Genomic DNA, 17,600 nt, shown 5'->3' on the forward strand with positions numbered 1-17,600 from the left:
TTATGTATACGAACACTTTCAACACATAAGAATTCTTCCGAGGGAAGGGTAGACTATTAGGTAAAATCATTTTACAAAGGCGAGTCAGTTTTTTAAGCTCTGAATATATCTTATAAATTACCAAAAACAGATTATGTTTTTATTAGGCTGTTTCTTTGGAAGTTTGGGATTCTACATTCTACCAGGTGATGCCTAATACAGCTCATGAGTCAAGATGAGTCGGCCACAGAGTGTAACCCTTGCCACGCGCTCCGGGCCGCCCCCGCTTCTTTCTTTCTGGAGGCGGGATACTTCCAAGGTAACCTTGGGCTCCTGCTCGCTCCTACTCTGGTGCAGGGAAAGCACTCCCCCCCCCCACCGCCACGCCTCAACTTCCAGGCGGAGGGGCCGCAGCACAATGTCAGCGCCCGGAAGCCCCACGCGAACAGTGACTTGGCTCTGCGTTGTGCTTCCCCGAAGCCCTGAGCCTTAGACTTTTCCCATCAAGTCACCCACAGCTCCTCTTCCTGCCACCCTCCCTCCCCGGGGGAAAAAGTTTAAAGCCAGGCTCCCTTCGTATTAAAGGTTGCCAGAGTCGCTCTCTGGGCTAGACCTGAAGGGGCCGAGGGTCCACAGCGCTTCGGCGACGCTCCTGTCCCGCCCCAGCTTGGCGGGTGGGGACAGTCTCAGACCGTCGGCTGCCTGTACCTCCGCGCCCAGACTGCCGTTCCCTCCTAGCCCGAGGGACCAATTTTAAATATTGGGGCAGGGCACCTTTCCTGGAGACCGGGGAGCGAGCGTGGGTTCGGCCGGACCCCAAAGGGTGGCGGCGCTGCGCGGCGTGAGCGAAGGGCGCGCGTGGGTGTGCCCGGGTGGGAGTGGGGCGCACCCGGGCGGCCGGAGGCGGACCCGCCGGCTGGCAGGTGGGTGCGGCCGGCGGGAGTCGGGGCGGCGGCAGCAGCAGCAGCAAGTGGTTGGGCCGTGCGTATTTCCTTCCCTCCCCCTGGGCCTCGGAGCCCGCCCTCTTGCCCAGTGCGCGGCGCCCGCGGCTCCGCTCCGCGTCCTCTTACCGCCGTCACCGGCCGCTCCTTCCCCGCCCGTCCATGTCCCTGCCCGTGGTGCTCCCGGGCTCCTGCTGCCCTGTGGCTGGGCTCTCGGGCGGGCCGCAGGCCGGGGGCCCGGGCGCCGCGGCGGCCGCCGCCCAGGAGCCGCCGCTGCCCCCGCTACGGCCGCGCTGGCCCCGGGCCGCGCTGCAGCCCCCGGCGCGGCCTCGCTGCGCGGCCACCGCCGCCGCCGCCGGGGTGCTGGCCCCGCCGCCCGCGCTCTCCTCCCGCCGGGCCGCCGCCGCCGCCGCCGCTGCGGCCCCGGGATCGGCGCTGCTGCCCGCTCGCCCGCTGTTGTCGCTCGGTCTGCTGCAGCTGATCCTGGGCTGCTGTATGGTGGCACTCAGCTTCGGGGCGCTGTCGCTGAGCAGCTCCCCGCAGGTGAAGAACTCGTGCCCGTTCTGGGCCGGCTCTTCGGTGAGTGCCGCGCGTGCCCCGCTCACTTCGGCAGGGCCCACCCGGGGAGCAGGGGGGCTCAGGCCGTTCGCCTCCACTGCCCCGTGATTGATCCTTCGGGAGCACAGCCCTTCAGGCCAGTTGAAGTTTTTGGAGGCGTTGAGGCTGGGGAAAAATAAAGGGGTAAGAGAGAGAGGAATTCTGGGGTGAATTGGGTTGCACCTGGACAGTGTCTATTCCTTGTAGGCTAAAGGGTTTTGTTGTTCCTGTCAAACTAATAGAATAAACCCGATTTCCGGCTCTTTGGGAGATTGGAAGGATGGGGGTGGGTGACAAAAAAGCGGGAAGAAAATGAATAAACTTCTTTCAGCTATTGAGTATTTACTTGCTGACAACGTCCGCACGGGGAGGGCAAGGATCTTGATCTGTTTTGTTCACTGATGTATCAACAGTGCCTGGCACATAGTAGGAGTATTTGTGGGATGGATGAAGTGACAGGTTGGCGCACGTCACTTGTTTTTATTCCGGACTAAGGCACAAGTAAATGTTAAGTGTCTGGTGTAGGCTAGCTCCACTGTATCTGGGGACGAGTTCAGGAGGTAATAACAGGGTGTGTGAACGCACCCACGTACTTGGTCATTAAAGGAGGGCCCTAAGCCCGCACTAGGTTCCTGGAGCCACGCAGACTGATGGGCAGAATTTAATTCTCCAGAACCCGAACCCATCGTGGATGAGCTTGCCGAAGTCCCAACTAGCCGGAGATGTCTGCCCCGCTCCGTTACAGGCCCTACCGGCCTGCCTCCTCGGACAGGAAGGCTGTTCTGGGGCAAAAGGCTGCTGCCCTCGAGCGTTTATGGAAACTGGTGGCTGCTCGTCCCTGCCTCCTAACGATTTCACAGCTTCCAAGGCATCCTGCGTCTTGAGGTTTGCTGAGGATTGAGAGACCTGGAAATAGGTTTTCGTGGAATGATTGTGGAAGATGAATATTTAAAGTAAACGGCCTTTCTCTAAACTAAATCTAAAAGCCTGGCAATGCCTATAGTTTTTACTAAGATCTGTAATGAATGTATATTTTGAATGGCTGAAAATTGGCCTTGCAGGTCCACACAAACCCAGATTCAAGACCAAATTTTAAGAATATAGGGAGAACTAATTGAACCCAAAGTAATTGTTTGAAAGAACTGTAAGAACATTAGGTACCTAGAGCCTGGCCTGGCATTTTATACTTAAACTGATGCCAGTTTGTTCTTTTTGAAATACTTTAATGCTGGATGATCTTACTGTGGTGGGTGGAATTCACAATCTGTGCATCGTGTAAAAGGAATCCCACCCTCCTGGCCCTACCCTTGGGCTCTCCCACTGGCCTCTGGGAGTCCTTTAAAACTTCAGAAAGAGGAGTATTCCTAACAGGGTAGGGATTAGATCCGTTATGCTCCTTAGTCCGCTTGTCAGACTAAATTCAGCCAAATGGTGGCTGCATTTTATTTCTCTAAATACCATGGGGCAGAAGTGACTCTTGCATACATTTTTAGGGATTTGCTCTTTGTAAAATCATAATCTCTTGTCTTCTCAAAGATAGCTAGTTTAGGATTATTGAAAACTATTTTTTTCTCTCCTAAAATTAAACCCCTAAATCAGTGTACTATTGTGAATTATTTCAGAGGTAAATACACTTTAGATGTCAGTCAAGCCATAGTTAGATTTGATGAACTATTAAAAAAGAAAAAAAAAAAGAGGAATCAACCAGAAGATAAAGGCTGCTAGCTTGGGCCTGCTGGCTGGGCACATCCTTGTCTGTGGGACCCAGTAAACCAGAGCTGGGAAAGAATGAGTGATTTGGAACTAAGTCTCTTCCACAGGGTCCTTTTCCCACACTGTGCCCCCAACTCTATACGCAAACTTGCAACTGTTTGTTATTCTTATTTGTTGTGGCCTGTTTCTGAGGTTGTCCTCAGAATTTGCAAAGTGACAACAGAACCGACAGATAGTACATGTCCAGAGCAACTGAATAGGATTTGAGAATGGCGTCAAGCCCCATGACTCTCCTGGTGTTGCAGGAAAAAAGTCTCAGCAGTAGCATACCTTTTGAGTTTATGTATGTGAGAGAGATGGGTTTTTTTAAACTCTGCTTTATGGAAAATTTTAAATTTATTCAGACACTGTACAATGAATCTTCATATACCCCTCACCCAGCTCTAACAGTTGTTTTATCTCCTGTACCTCTTTCTGACTCTGCTGCCGGCTCTATGTGTTCTTTTTTTTGGGCTGCACCGGGCAGCTTGTGGGATCTTAGTTCCCCGGGCTCTCGGCAGTGAAAGCGCAGAGTCCTAACCGCTGCACCACCAGGGAATTCCCTCTATGTGTTCTGATAACTCCAGAAGGATGGGTGTTCTAAGCAGGGTAGAAATTAGCTTCAGCGTGCCCTCTAGTCCATTTGTCAGATTCACTTCCCACGTTATTTTGAAACAAATCTCAGACATCACATCATTACACCTGTAAATATTTCAATACATGTATGTTTTTAAAAAGAAAATGTAAGTGGACTAGAGAGACAGCAGAGAAGTGACCAGGAAGTCTTAAGAACCCCACTCTACCTTTAAAATTTTATTTTGAAAATTTTAAATCTCAACACATATAGAAAGAACCCCCATTGACCCGTCACCCAGCTTCAGTAGTTATCAACATTTACATGGTCACTGTATACTCACACCTACTCCCCCTTGGTAACACCCACTGGATTATTTTAAGGCAAATCTCCAGTATTGTAGTTTCAGCATTAAATATTTCAGAATGTATTTCTAAAAGAAATGGGCTTAATAGTTAACAGGAAGGGACTTGATAGCACGTTGTAACTAATTTAAAGACAGCTAAACTAAAGTTTTTATGAGAAAAGCTTAAGAATTATGACTTGAGGACTGCAGAATTTTTTTTTAAATGACAGCTTTATTGAGATATAATTCACATTCCATTTAAATCTACTTATATCACCCATTTAAAGTGTGCAGTTCAATGATTTTTATTAAATTCACAGTTTTGCAACCATCTCCACAATCAATTTTAGAAAATTTTCATCACCCCCCAAAAGAAACCCTGTACCCATTAACAGTCATACCCCATTTCTTCCTTACTCCATTATCCCTAAGCAACCGCTGATGAATTTACTTTATGTCTCTATGGATTTGTTATTCTGACCATTTCATATAAATGGGATCATACAACAAATGGTCCTTTGTGACTGGCTTCTTTCACTTGGCATAACATTTTCAAGGCACATCCATGTTGTGACATGTATCACTACTTCATTCCTGTTTATGGACAAATGAGATCCCATTGTGTTGCTCTACCATGTTTTATTTATCGCTCAGAAGTTTGACTGGCATATGAAAGTAGGTAGTTGAGTGGCAGTGCCAGCTTAAGTCTAAGGTTACTTCAAACCCACGTAGGAACACAGTAGAAGGATATCCTCATATTTCAAGCTTTGAATGACCATTATATGCCTGAGTCTGCTGTATCAACTAAGTCAGCAAATCTTTTGGCTGCAGTAAAAATTTTGCTCATAAGGGACAAATATATTCATTTGAAACGACTATTTTGTTAAACACACTATAGTTCAAGAATATTTTTCCATGTATATCGCTGTAAGTGTTATTCTCACCTTGAGCCCAAGATTTGGAGTCTTCCTTCACTTGTCTGAACCTTGAAGGTGTATTTTATCTATTGTAATACATGTTTGAGAATTAACAAGTCCTATAAAGACTCTTTTCCCATACTTTACATACTTACTTTCAACAACTTGAAGGGAGTGTTTTTAATGTGCTCATTGTTTTTGAGCACTCTGTGATCATTATTTTCTTGCTGGTGTCCTTGGTTAATGACTCAATCTATTATTATTCCCGAGTAGACACTTTAAAAACATGCTGAAGTTTGACCCAGGTGAGGGCAGAGGGAGGATCTCCATGTCCGTGTTCAGGCCACGCTATCCTGGCTCCTGATTTGGAGGCATAGTTAGCTAATAGTAGTTAGATTCCACTGGGACTACGGGAGACCAGCCTACCACACTGTTTTAGATTAATGGAAGAGTAGAGAGAGTTGCATTGGTTCGTGTCTCCCTCAAAAAACAAAATTCCTGACTCTGATGACGTATATGATCCTTGGGAGATATTTCAGGCAAGTGGTAGAGAATTAGTTATTGTTTTTTGTTTTTCTCTGGGGGCCCTAATAGCCTTTATCATCTACATACATTCATGTCTCTCTGTTGAAGTCACTGACCTGAACTCATGGTCCCCCCTCCCTTGAGTCTGTGATTCTTTGGCAAGATTCCAGTTCCTTATAAAGAGACAGACATTGGTGAACCTTAAGGTAAACCTATTAAAAAAAATTTACAATGACAGAATGTAAAAAAAAAGAATGAATGGTCCAGAGTGGAAACTAACACAAAAATTCTAGTCTCCACCAGTTAAACAACAGTAAGTACATTTTTTTCTATCATAATCATCAAATACTACTTTAATATTTAAGGAGTATTTTTAAGTATAACTTTTGAGATGAATTTAATTTTCTTTAGTCCTTTATTTTACAGAACAGCAGAGTCACATGATAAGTTCTTTTTCTAATTGGAGTATAATTGCTTTACAATATTGTGTTAGTTTATACTGTACAGCAAAGTGAATCAGCTATACGTATACATATATCCCCTCCTTTTTGGATTTCCTTCCCATTTAGGCCCCCACAGAGCACTGAGTAGAGTTCCCTGTGCTATACGGTAGGTTCTCATTAGTTATCTATTTTATACATAGTAGTGTATATATGTCAATCCCAATCTCCCAATTCCTCCCACCCCACCCCCTTTCCCCCTTGGTATCCATATGTTTGTTCTTCTCTACGTCTGTGTCTCTATTTCTGCTTTGTAAATAAGATCGTCTGTACCCATTTCTTCAGATTTCACATATATGCGTTAATGTATGATATTTGCTTTTCTCTTTCTGACTTACTTCACTCTGTATGACAGTCTCTAGGTCCATCCATGATGATAAGTTCTTGAGCAGGTCATTGAGCCTCTCAACCTCAGTTACTCATCTGTAAAATGGGTGGGATGATTCTTGCCTCAGAATTGATTTTGTGAGAGTGTGATTAGAGAACATTTAGGAAAATGCTTCGTTGCTGAGTCCTAGCCCCAGGCCTGGCACATACTAGAACTTCTATCAATGTTTTTTAAACATCAAGGCAATATTTAATTAAGATAAGGTGAACAGTCTAGTTTTTTTTGTTTGTTTGTTTGTTTTTTGGTGGGACATTGTGGTAACCAACAAGCGTACATGAGAAATACCCAGTTGTCCACTTTGTCAGATCTTTTACTGAGTTACCCTGGGCAGATAAAGAAGGATACATGCACACATACATTTAAAAAATATATCCAGTGTAAAAGCTATAGGGCAAGATAGGTTATTAAGAAGTGGGACACCTATAACATGGCTCTTTTTAACTCTATGTTTAGATATGGCAACTTTTGACAAACAATTCAGAACATTTTTGCCCTAAGGTATGTTAATGGATTAACACAGAAAAATAAGGTAGTAGAATTACATGCTTTTGACTTTAATGATTTGATTTTTAAGCTGGAAAGTTAAGGCACATTCACCACATATGGTGGGTAACAGTGATTCTTGCCTGGAGTATCGTAGAATCCTTCTTTGCAATATCAGAAAAAAAGAAAGGCCTCTGCTTTTCCCCCATGAGCTACAAAGAATGGGTCACAAGTGAGTGAAACCAAAATTGTAATAAATCTCATTATAGTGATATAGAGATAATTTGGTGTTAGAAAATAGGTTCTCGCCTGTTTATTCTGAGCAAGTTGCATCTTGCACTGGGTGGAAAGAATGCTGATGGAGTTGCTTTTTGCTGTTGATGTACTCTTTCAAGAAGCACGGGAGTGAAAAATATGTTTAGGCTTACATAGTCATCTTTGAGCAAGTTCATCTCCTGTTTTTGACCTTCATTCATTTATTTATTCATCATCCATTCAGTTGTTCGTTGACTCTTGCCGTAACTAATTGAGTGCCTCTAGCAGCCTTTAGTGGTACTTGAGTGAATATTCAGAGATCCAAGCCCTCATGAGATTGCAAGTGAGTGTAGAACACAATTGAACAAGGAATAGCATTATGGGGTAATGGAAGGCCAGTGTTAAGGGATCTTGAGTCCCTTCTGATGGAGCTCCAGGTGCTGCTGCCATTGATGGAAGCGGAGGCATTGAATACTCTGCCTCTTCCTCTTTCACTTCCCCATCCTCTCTCCCCAGTCATGAATTGCACACCCCTCCCCGAAATGTGAACCTCCATTCCCTTCAGTCTTGAGCTCTTAAACGATTCATCCCCAGCTGCAGCACTTTTATTCCACATTCCAGAGGCTTCCTACTTCCTCTGCTTCCCCTTCTCTTATCTCACCACTCACGGGGTTCCCCAAGTGTGTTGGGCTTACTTAATCTTGAAGAATGGGAGGGCAGGGCTCAGGACTGAGGTGGATGTAACTACAACTCCCACCTACAACTAGAATGTAGTTTCTTGAAGCATCCTATAAAGAAGGGTGGTTTACAAAAATCCTGTTGAAATTTAACATTTGTGTGTGCTGAGTCTACAAAACAATTCAAATGGAAATGATATCTTTAAGTATTTTGTCTTCCAACCCATGAATGTGGTATATGTCTTGATTTATTTGGGTCTTTAATATTGATCAATAAGCTTTATATTTCTTCCTACTGAGGTCTTAAGTTTCTTTGTCACATATATTTTGAGATTGTTGATACTTCTTTTTTTTAAATTTATCTCATTTTTTATTTATTTAGTTTTGGCTGTGTTGGGTCTTCGTTGCTGTGCGCAGGCTTTCTCTAGTTGCAGCGAGCGGAGGCTACTCTTCTTTGCGGTGCGTGGGCTTCGCATTGCAGTGGCTTCTCTTGTTGCGGAGCACGGGCTCTAGGTGCATGGGCTTCAGTAGTTGTGGCACGCGGGCTCAGTAGTTGTGGCTCACGGGCTCTAGAGTGCAGGCTCAGTAGTCGTGGCACATGGGCTTAGCTGCTCCGCAGCATGTGGGATCTTCCCAGACCAGGGCTCGAACCCTTGTCTCCTGCTTTGGCAGGCGGATTCTTAACCACTGTACCATCAGGGAAGTCCCAACAATTATGTTTTAAATTTAGTTTGCTCATATATGCAAAGTCCTCTCTAAAGAGAAAGGGAGGGAGGGAGGGAGGGAAGGAGGAAGGAAGAAAACTGTCTAGCTTAGGGGACTTCTCTGGCGGTCCAGTGATTAAGACTTCTCCTTCCAATGCAGGGGGTGCGGGTTTGATCCCTGGTCGGGAGCTAAGATCCCACATGCCTCGGGGCCCAAAAACAAAAACATAAAGCAGAAGCAATATGGTAACAAATTCAATAAAGACTTTAAAAATGTTCCACATCGAAAAAATCTTTAAAGAAAAAGACTCTGTGCTCCCAATGCAGAGGGCCCTGCTTTGATCCTTGCTCAGGGAACTAGATCCCGCATGCCACAACTAAAGATTCCGCATGCCACAACTAAAGATAATGCATTCCAGAACTAAAGATTCCGCATGCTGCAACTAAAGATCCCGCATGTGGCAACGAAGATCCTGCATGCCGCAACTAAGACCCAGCGCAGCCAAAGATAAATAAATAAAAATAAATAAATAAAATTCTTGAGTTTAAAAAGAAAGAAAGCTTAGTTCTTTTGTCCTAGAGACCTTTCATTTGAAATGATAATTGTATATGTCATGATCTATTAAAAACATTTTATTTATTTATGTACTTATTATACACATGCCCCTTTCAACTTAGCAACGCTACTCCTGGGACTTTATTCAGCAGAAATAAAAAGCACTTGTTTGTAAGGATATATGGCCATGATGTTTCCTGCAACATTGTTTGGGGGCAAAAAACTGGAAAAAGAGTGAATACCCATGAATATGGAAATGATTGAATACATTAGGTAGTGGTTGTACAAAGGAATATTATGTAACCATTAAATGGAAATGAATGAGAGCTAGTTCAGTAAACATGAAGTGATTTCCAGTGAAGTATTTGTTGAGAGAGAAAAAGAAGAGGAGGAAGAGTATCTTTTATGATTCTTTTTTTTTTTTTGTAAATGTCATACCCCTGTGCATGTGTGTGTATAATTCAAAGCCAAGTAAGGAACCTGGACCCCAAGATGTCATGGATTCCAAGTTCCAATTTGTAAGTAGATGTCACCCATACCCTCTAGACAAGCCCCACCAAGTGTGTTTCCAGGAAAAAATCGTTTAGAGGAAGGAAATATCCTACTGAATTTAAGAAGATAAAAGGATATAGTGCCCAGTGAGCAGGCAGCTGATAGTATGTTTAAACATAGACGTGATACAAAGAAATTGTCTCCTGTCTGCCCATATATGTTTTTTGTGTGTGTGTGTGTGTGTGTGTGTGTGTGTTTTGTTTTTTTTTTTTTTTTGCGGTACGCGGGCCTCTCACTGTTGTGGCCTCTCCTGTTGCGGAGCACAGTCTCCGGACGTGCAGCCATGGCTCACGGGCCCAGCCGTTCCGCAGCATGTGGGATCCTCCCGGACCGGGGCACGAACCCGTGTCCCCTGCATTGGCAGGAGGACTCTCAACCACTGCGCCACCAGGGAAGCCCCATATATGTTTTTTGGTCCTTGATATAAATGGGTAGACTTGTCCTCTACTGGTTTGTTGTGAAATGATTACCCTCAGTCAATAAATGGAGAAGAGAGAGTATCGCAGGTAGGCCTGTGAGCTTTGGGTTTCAAGTAGCACTGTAATCCTTACTGATTTGTAGTTAAGTAAATAGTTATTGTGAAATGGTGCATTTGAGTGATTTTGGTGAAAAGTGCACTTGAAAGAAAATTCTCATAACTGCTTTCAGTAGATGCACTTTATTACGTACACAAAGGTCATCAGAGTGACCCTGGGCTGAATAATTACTTTGCTTATCCTTTCCTAACTGCTTAGTGAACTGTGTTATTCAAAAGGCTGATGTTGTCTTCCAGATTACGTTTTGGCAAAATGCTGGTTCTTCTTTACTGAGGATTTTAGGTTATTGTTTATTGACGTGTCATTTTGCAACATGAGATATTTCTCACTGTAGTCCCTCCGCCTTTGAGGAATAAAGGTTCAGGAACATTTACTAATTGCCAATCATGTGACAAGCACTTTGCTAGGAGCTGGGGATTCAGAGAGACAGGACAGGCATTCACAGTCAGTGGGCAAGACAAAAATGCAATGAGTTTTTTTGGGGGAAAAAGTTATATGTAGAGGGCTTACAGGAGTGTGGGGTGTTAAGATTAATATGGCTTATCAGAGGTGATGACTGTGTGTTGGGGCCTTGCAGAATGCATAGGAGTTCTCAGGCAGCTAGGAGGGGAGTTGAGAAGAGAGGACTCTGTGACAAAGAGAAGCACAAAGTCCTGGAATGTCTAGAGCCTGGACAGTCTGAGGAAGGACAAGTATGCCTGGAAGGAGGGTGGGTCAGGAGTACATGCAAACCAGGCTTGAGAAGTAGGCAGGGGAAGATCCTGGAAGGCCTTTTTACCATTTTGAGGAATTGACTTGTCCTGTGAAGGATGGGTACCTACCAGATGAAGGGAGGGTTGCAGCCAGACATTGTTTTTATGCGGCTGACTCTGGTGACAGATTAGGTGCTACTGGGGGCAGGAAACCTGGATAGGAAATACTGATTCCTTAACTCAGAGGATAGGCTAGTTTCTGTTTGTATGTTCTTAACTGACCTTAAGAAAAAACATACGCAGTCAGTGAAAAAGTTTCCGGAGCTTGGACAAGAAAGATAATCTAAAACCATATACCAGGGCTCATGTAATCAACAGGAATATTAAATGTTTGAGTTAGAAGCCTTTGAAATTTCAGTATTTTAAAAAAATATATACTTCAGAGTCTGGGGATTAGTTTATTGGAATTGGTCCCTTTTCTAGATTTATGATCCTGTTTATCCTTGTAGGTGATACTCTCTGGAATCATAGGATTAACAACTTGGAAACGGCCTATGATACTCCTGGTATGTACTGATCTTACAAATTTTTACCCTTTATAAAATGTGCTGTTTATGAAGTCAGTTGAAATAAATTGTTGAGGAAGTGCTAAAGCTTCCTTGTTCATTAAAAAAAGAAGTTAACAGTGGACAATATTAGAAGCCAGATGTTCTCATGACAGTAAAGTAAGATGATAATTTTGCTGCTTTTCTGATTCACTTTAAGCTTCTTATATACCCATTTCTATACATGTGTTTCAAGTTCCAGGATTAGATCTATTGTAAAGATATAACAAAAGCAAAGCAAAACAAAACTAAATGGCTGGGACTTCCCTGTTGGTCCAGTGGTTAAGAATCTACCTTCCGGGACTTCCCCGGTGGCGCAGTGCTTAAGAATCCACCTGCCAGTGCAGTGGACGCAGGTTTGAACCCTGGTCCGGGAATATCCCACATGCTGCGGAGCAACGAAGCCCATGTGCCACTACTGAGTCTACTCTCTAGAGCCCGCAAGCCACAACTACTGAGCCCATGTGCTGCAACTACTGAAGCCCACATGCCTAGAGCCCGTGCTCTGCAACAAGAGAAGCCACCACAATGAGAAGCCTGCGCACTGCAACGAAGAGCAGCCCCTGCTCACTGCAACTAGAGAAAGCCCACACGCAGCAATGAAGACCCAACGCAGCCAAAAATAAATAAATTAAAAAAAAAAAAAGAATCCATCTTCCAATGCAGGGGACGTGGGTTCGATCCCTGGTCAGGGAACTAATATCCCACATGCTGTGGAGAAACAGCCCATGTGCTGTAACTACTGAGCCTGTACACTCTGGAGCCTGCGTGCCACAACTAGAGAGAAGCCTGTGCGGCACAACGAAGAGCCCGCGTGCTGCAAGTAATAACCCAAAGCAGCCAAATTAATTAATTAATTAATTTAAAAAATAGTCTTAAAAACACCCCCACTAAACGGCTTACTCTGGGCATTTTGAACATACACAAAAGTGAAGGGAATGATATAATGAACTCCCTGTACCAATCATCCAGCTTCAACAATTATCAATCCTTAGCCAATCTTGTTCAGTTAGACCCTTACCCATTCCCCACCCCTTCCATGTTCTTTTAAAGCAAATCTCAGCTTAAATCATAAATACATTGTTTTTTATTGTTACAGTACTTTGGTTGGGCAATCTCAGAATTTCCTTGCTTAGATTTCCTATATTCTCTCTTTATCACACCTATATTATATGTTCATCGTAATAGAGACATATATTGTTGACTTTATCCTTTTTTTAGTTATTCAGGTAAAATTCACGTAGTATAAAATTAACCATTTTAAAGTGTACAATTCGATGGCATTTAGTAAATTCCCATCCTTTATTTTTATTTATGTCCTTTTGATTCAGGGAATACTATAAAAAAATAGACAAATGCCAATGGAGAGGCCAACTTACAAGGATGAGGTAGAGGATCTAGGAAATTCAATTTGAAGTATGCTTAAAAAAATTTGTTTTTCTGTATAGCATCTCTTATGTTTCTCCCATCCATTTTGAAATAGGGTTAAATAATTTTCTGAATTCATTCCATTTATATACATAACGCAGCCAGGCTGTCCTTGAGACCACTGTTTGCTAAGTGATGGGTAACAAATATAAAACTAGTTAAATTCTTAAATACAAGGAGATGAAGCACATTTCAGGATACAGTGAGAACAATGGAGCCCAATACTGTGTTGACGATCTGGAAAAACTGAACTGAAGAGTTTTCAGACCCACAAGACAATGCAGGCAACATTTTACAGGTCCATCAATTATTGCATTTGGTGAAACTTTGTTAATATTTCCAGAAGGAGTAAATGATTGATACAGCATTTTAATATATTAGACATCAGGATAGGAGAAAATGAGGCTTTGGATGAGTCTTCTGGCATGTGTTATGAGTGCTTGGGGTTTGTTTTACAACTCTCTAGGTTTACAGTCACTGCAGAAAAATTTTTGATGGTGTTCAATGTTTATACTAATATTTGGTTATAGGCATCATCTTTGCACTGCCCTTTTCCATTGGGTCAATATTGAAATGCTCAGTCATACGAACCTCAGGTATTTAAAATCAGAAAACTATCTAATCTAATGCTATTTGTACTTTTAAAATTCCAAATGGTGAAGAGAATATGAGTGCTTGTTCTAGATAGATATTAAGAAAGTCCATCTTTTAAAATATTTCTTTCTTTAACATTGTTTTCTTTTGGAAAGATGCCCTTGTAAATTTATTATGTGAGCTCAAGCAACTTTAAATGAAAATGACCTTAATAAAAATGTATTTCTCATCCTTGTTAAGTATATGTACTTTGTCACAAAGTTGTAACCAGTTTGTACATACCATGTTGTGCTCTGCTTTTTCTGTTTAATATGAAATTAAGTTCACATTAGTAGCTATTATGTTTCCCTGTACGAGGGGTCCACATGCCTATCACTTAGAATTGCTACGCAGCATTTTGTCATATTTCTATATTACCATCAGTCCTAAGCCTGTTGGACATCTGAGCTTCGAAGTTTTGACTGTTATGAATTATGTATTTAGAAGGTCATTTAGTGATCATTTTGAAATGTTAATTAACATCAGTTTATAAAGAAGATAAATTAATTGGCAGGAATTGTGCAAGGGAAAACTTTCTGAGTATATCAGTAGGTCATTTGAGCCTTAGTCAGTATTATAGAGGAAAAAACAGTCCATGGGAATCTTAGTAGTGTATCATTATAACCTCTGCCAAATGCTTTTGTTATGTTAAAAAGCCAGATGAAAGAAACTGACGCTCCAGTCAGACACTCCTAGTTTGAGTCCTAGTTCATTTACGGAAGAGCTATGTCACTCTGTGCAAGCCACTTAGCTTCTCTGAGTCTAGTTTTCTTTTCTGAACAGAGGATAATCTAGTGACCCTCAATGGACACTTTACCTTTTTTTTTTTGGTTCCCCACGCATCCCCCTTTCTGAGTTTTAGGGAATCTGCCATCAGATGATTTGAGTGGGAGGCTGTGTTCATTAGAGAAGCCAGAAGTGCCCGTGTGTTTTTGCAGACCCGGGCTGGGCTGGTCAGAGTCACAGCCCTACCGCCATTCACGTCCCACACTCTACCTACAGGGGCGCCTTCTGACTCTGACACAGCCAGGCTGTCCTTCACAAACCTAGGACTTTCTTTCCCTGGCTGTTTGCTTGGCTGCCTTCTTCTCTTCTGGGTCTCAGCTCAGCAGTCATCTCAAGAGAGAGACCTTCCTTGACCACCCTGATTGCAGTGACCCCTCCTCTGTGCCCCTCACCGGGTCCCAGCACTGAATACTGGCTTCTTCTTGGTCTGTAAGTAGCCTGAGTGTGCCTCACCTGTCTCCCCCAGTAGTAGTAGATGGTCAGTCAGTTCTGTGAGGACAGGGGTCTCTCCCCAGGACCACTGTGCTCAGGACACACTTAGGTTTGAACGGTGGCAGTAATTTGGCAACCAATAAGAAATTCAGATCCTGGATTAGTTCTCAAAGTTTCTCTTTTACATTTGTCTTAAATTTTTCTCACTTGTTTTTGTTCACTTGAACTCTGTATTTACCACCTTTTAACTTCAGGGTGGTTAGAGAGTATTTTGGTAGTGGAGTTTGGGAGGGGGCTAGTTGGTCTCTTTAGGGGCTTTCAAGAGGCAAGCTGTTCTCATTTTGAGTTGTTGGGTGTCTAGAACATTTGAACACTTCCTTTTGAGAGCGTTTACATTTGTGCTCCCTCTTTGGGTTTGTTTCAGTGATTACATCAGGTTTATACTGGTTTGAACAAAGAAGGTCAGTTTGACCTAGTTCCTTCAAACTCAAGTTTTCATGGAAACTCAGATTTGGAAGATTTCATTCACTGGGTCCTCTTCTTTCTACTGATAGAATACTCAGGTGTCCAGAACAAAATAATAATTTTGGGAGACACTTTGTGACTGTTTGTAGCTATTTTGGGCTGTGACTGGGATTAAGGTTGGGGGTGTGTGCATGTGTGTGTATGGTATTCTATCAAGAATACTTGTGTATTTTCCATCAAGAGCAAACATTTTCCTTTTTTTTTGCGGTACGCGGGCCTCTCACGTTGTGGCCTCTCCCGTTGCGGAGCACAGTCTCCGGACGCGCAGGCTTAGCGGCCATGGCTCACGGGCCCAGCCCCTCCGCGGCATGTGGGATCTTCCCGGACCGGGGCACGAACCCGTGTTCCCTGCGTCAGCAGGCGGACTCTCAACCACTGTGCCACCGGGGAAGCCCAAGAGTGAGAATCTATCCTAAGAGGTGATTTTTTTTTTTTTTTTTTTTGCTGTACGCGGGCCTCTCATTGTTGTGGCCTCTCCCGTTGCGGAGCACAGGCTCCGGACGCGCAGGCTCAGCGGCCATGGCTCACGGGCCCAGCCGCTCCGCGGCATGTGGGGTCTTCCCGGACCGGGGCACGAACCCGCGTCCCCTGCATCGGCAGGCGGACTCTCAACCACTGCGCCACCAGGGGAGCCCAAACATTCTCCATTTTAAAAGAATGTTCCTTATATTTTCTAGATATCATTCAGTTTTCATTCTAATGAAATGTTTTAGACTTGTTTAGAAATCACAGACTCAGTGCTGGGAATGACCTCAAAGACTGCCTTACTTAGGCACCTCAGTTGGAAAACAGAATTGTCTTGATAAGATAGTTACTGAATTGGTGGACTGGACCCGGGCTGGTGTCCTAACCAGGGTGGAGACCCCCTGTCTCTGCCAGGAAGGTTCTTTCTCCTATTGGATTTGCACAGCCAGTAACAAAACTGATGCTGAGACTGGAACAGCACAAGCTTTTCTTTTTTTTAACTATAAAGATGTTTTTATTTTATTTTTTTTACATCCTTATTAGAGTATAATTGCTTTACAATGTTGTGTTAGTTTCTGCTGTATCACAAAGTGAATCAGCTATATGTATACATATATCCCCATATTCCCTCCGTCTTGAGCCTCCCTCCCACCCTGGAACAGCACAAGCTTTATTCGATGGCCAAAGGATGGAGAAGAGGGAACCTAGTTCTCAAATCCACTTCTCAACCCAATTTGGGGGAGAGACCAAATATATAGGAAGGTCAAGGTAAACGGAGGGAAGGAATTAGGAAGAGTGGGAAGAACACTCATGAGTTATTCGAGAATCAGAGTGTGGTTTGGACCTGGAACTGATGCAGCTCTCCTTTTCAGTCCTTATGTGGGCTTTTCCAGTTGTCATGGCAATCATCAACTGTCATGGTGCTGGTGGGTGTGTCATAACCTGCTAGTGTATTACAAAGAACGTATAATGAGGCTCAAGATCTACTAGAAGTCGGGCTTCCCAGGTGGCGCAGTTGGTTGAGACTCCATCTGCCGATGCAGGGGACGCGGGTTCGTGCCCCGGTCCGGGAGGGTCCCACGTGCCGCGGAGCGACTGGGCCCGTGAGCCATGGCCGCTGAGCCTGCGCGTCCGGAGCCCGCAACGGGAGAGGCCACAGCAGTGAGAAGATCTACTAGAAGTCAAATATTCCGTCATCTTGGGCCTATTTGGTTCTAACCAGTTCTTTTTTTTTTTTTCTTTGCAGCTTCCTCCTGAAGCTTAGATTAAGACTAACTGGTTTCTATTTGAGGGAGGGGCAGGGGTCTGATTCTGGGGCAACAGCCTCAGTAACAAGATGTGTTCCTTTGGTGGTACATTTGGTAAGAATTGCCACTGTGAAAGCCCGGCCAGGCATTCTGCCTACAGTTTTGGTTGCTTATGAAGTGGTAATTTGAGCTATAGTTATTTTCATTTTTCTTGTCAGTTTGGAACAGAGGGGATGAATATGACCTTCAAGCTGATAAAAGACAGCTTTATCCTTTAGCACAAAGAATGAAGGTTCTTCCCTGGTGATGTTCTTGGGTCACATATGTGGTTTATTCTCAACTGCGGGTCCTGTTGATTTGAACCCTAGACTAAGAACAGAAGAGGTAGATGAATTGGCTGTTTTTAGAAAATGATCCATCAGTTTCTCTTCTAACTTCAAGATTATAGTATTTAGGGTAAAGCCTCCCTCATTCCCCAAAGAGACTAAAAAATGGCGTCAGTATG

General features: G+C 43.7%; 1 protein-coding gene across 5 annotated transcripts in view; it reads left to right on the forward strand.

The window, feature by feature from the left end:
* Positions 1 to 1,025: 1,025 nt before the first annotated feature.
* Positions 1,026 to 17,600, forward strand: part of ENTREP1 (endosomal transmembrane epsin interactor 1) — a 61,411-nt gene continuing 44,836 nt past the window's right edge. For 2 of the 5 annotated variants that reach the window (XM_033858150.2, XM_033858152.2), the window contains exons 1-2: positions 1,027 to 1,499; positions 11,484 to 11,540. In XM_033858150.2, the coding sequence (XP_033714041.1) occupies positions 1,083 to 1,499; positions 11,484 to 11,540 (474 nt within the window). In that variant the 5' untranslated portion in view covers positions 1,027 to 1,082. Of the gene's footprint in view, positions 1,500 to 11,483; positions 11,541 to 17,600 lie in introns of all 5 variants that reach the window. The other 3 variants (XM_019934730.3, XM_073806191.1, XM_033858149.2) reach the window with 3 other exon arrangements.

This window comes from Tursiops truncatus, chromosome 6, assembly GCF_011762595.2.
Source record: "Tursiops truncatus isolate mTurTru1 chromosome 6, mTurTru1.mat.Y, whole genome shotgun sequence".
Lineage (NCBI taxonomy): Eukaryota > Metazoa > Chordata > Mammalia > Artiodactyla > Delphinidae > Tursiops > Tursiops truncatus.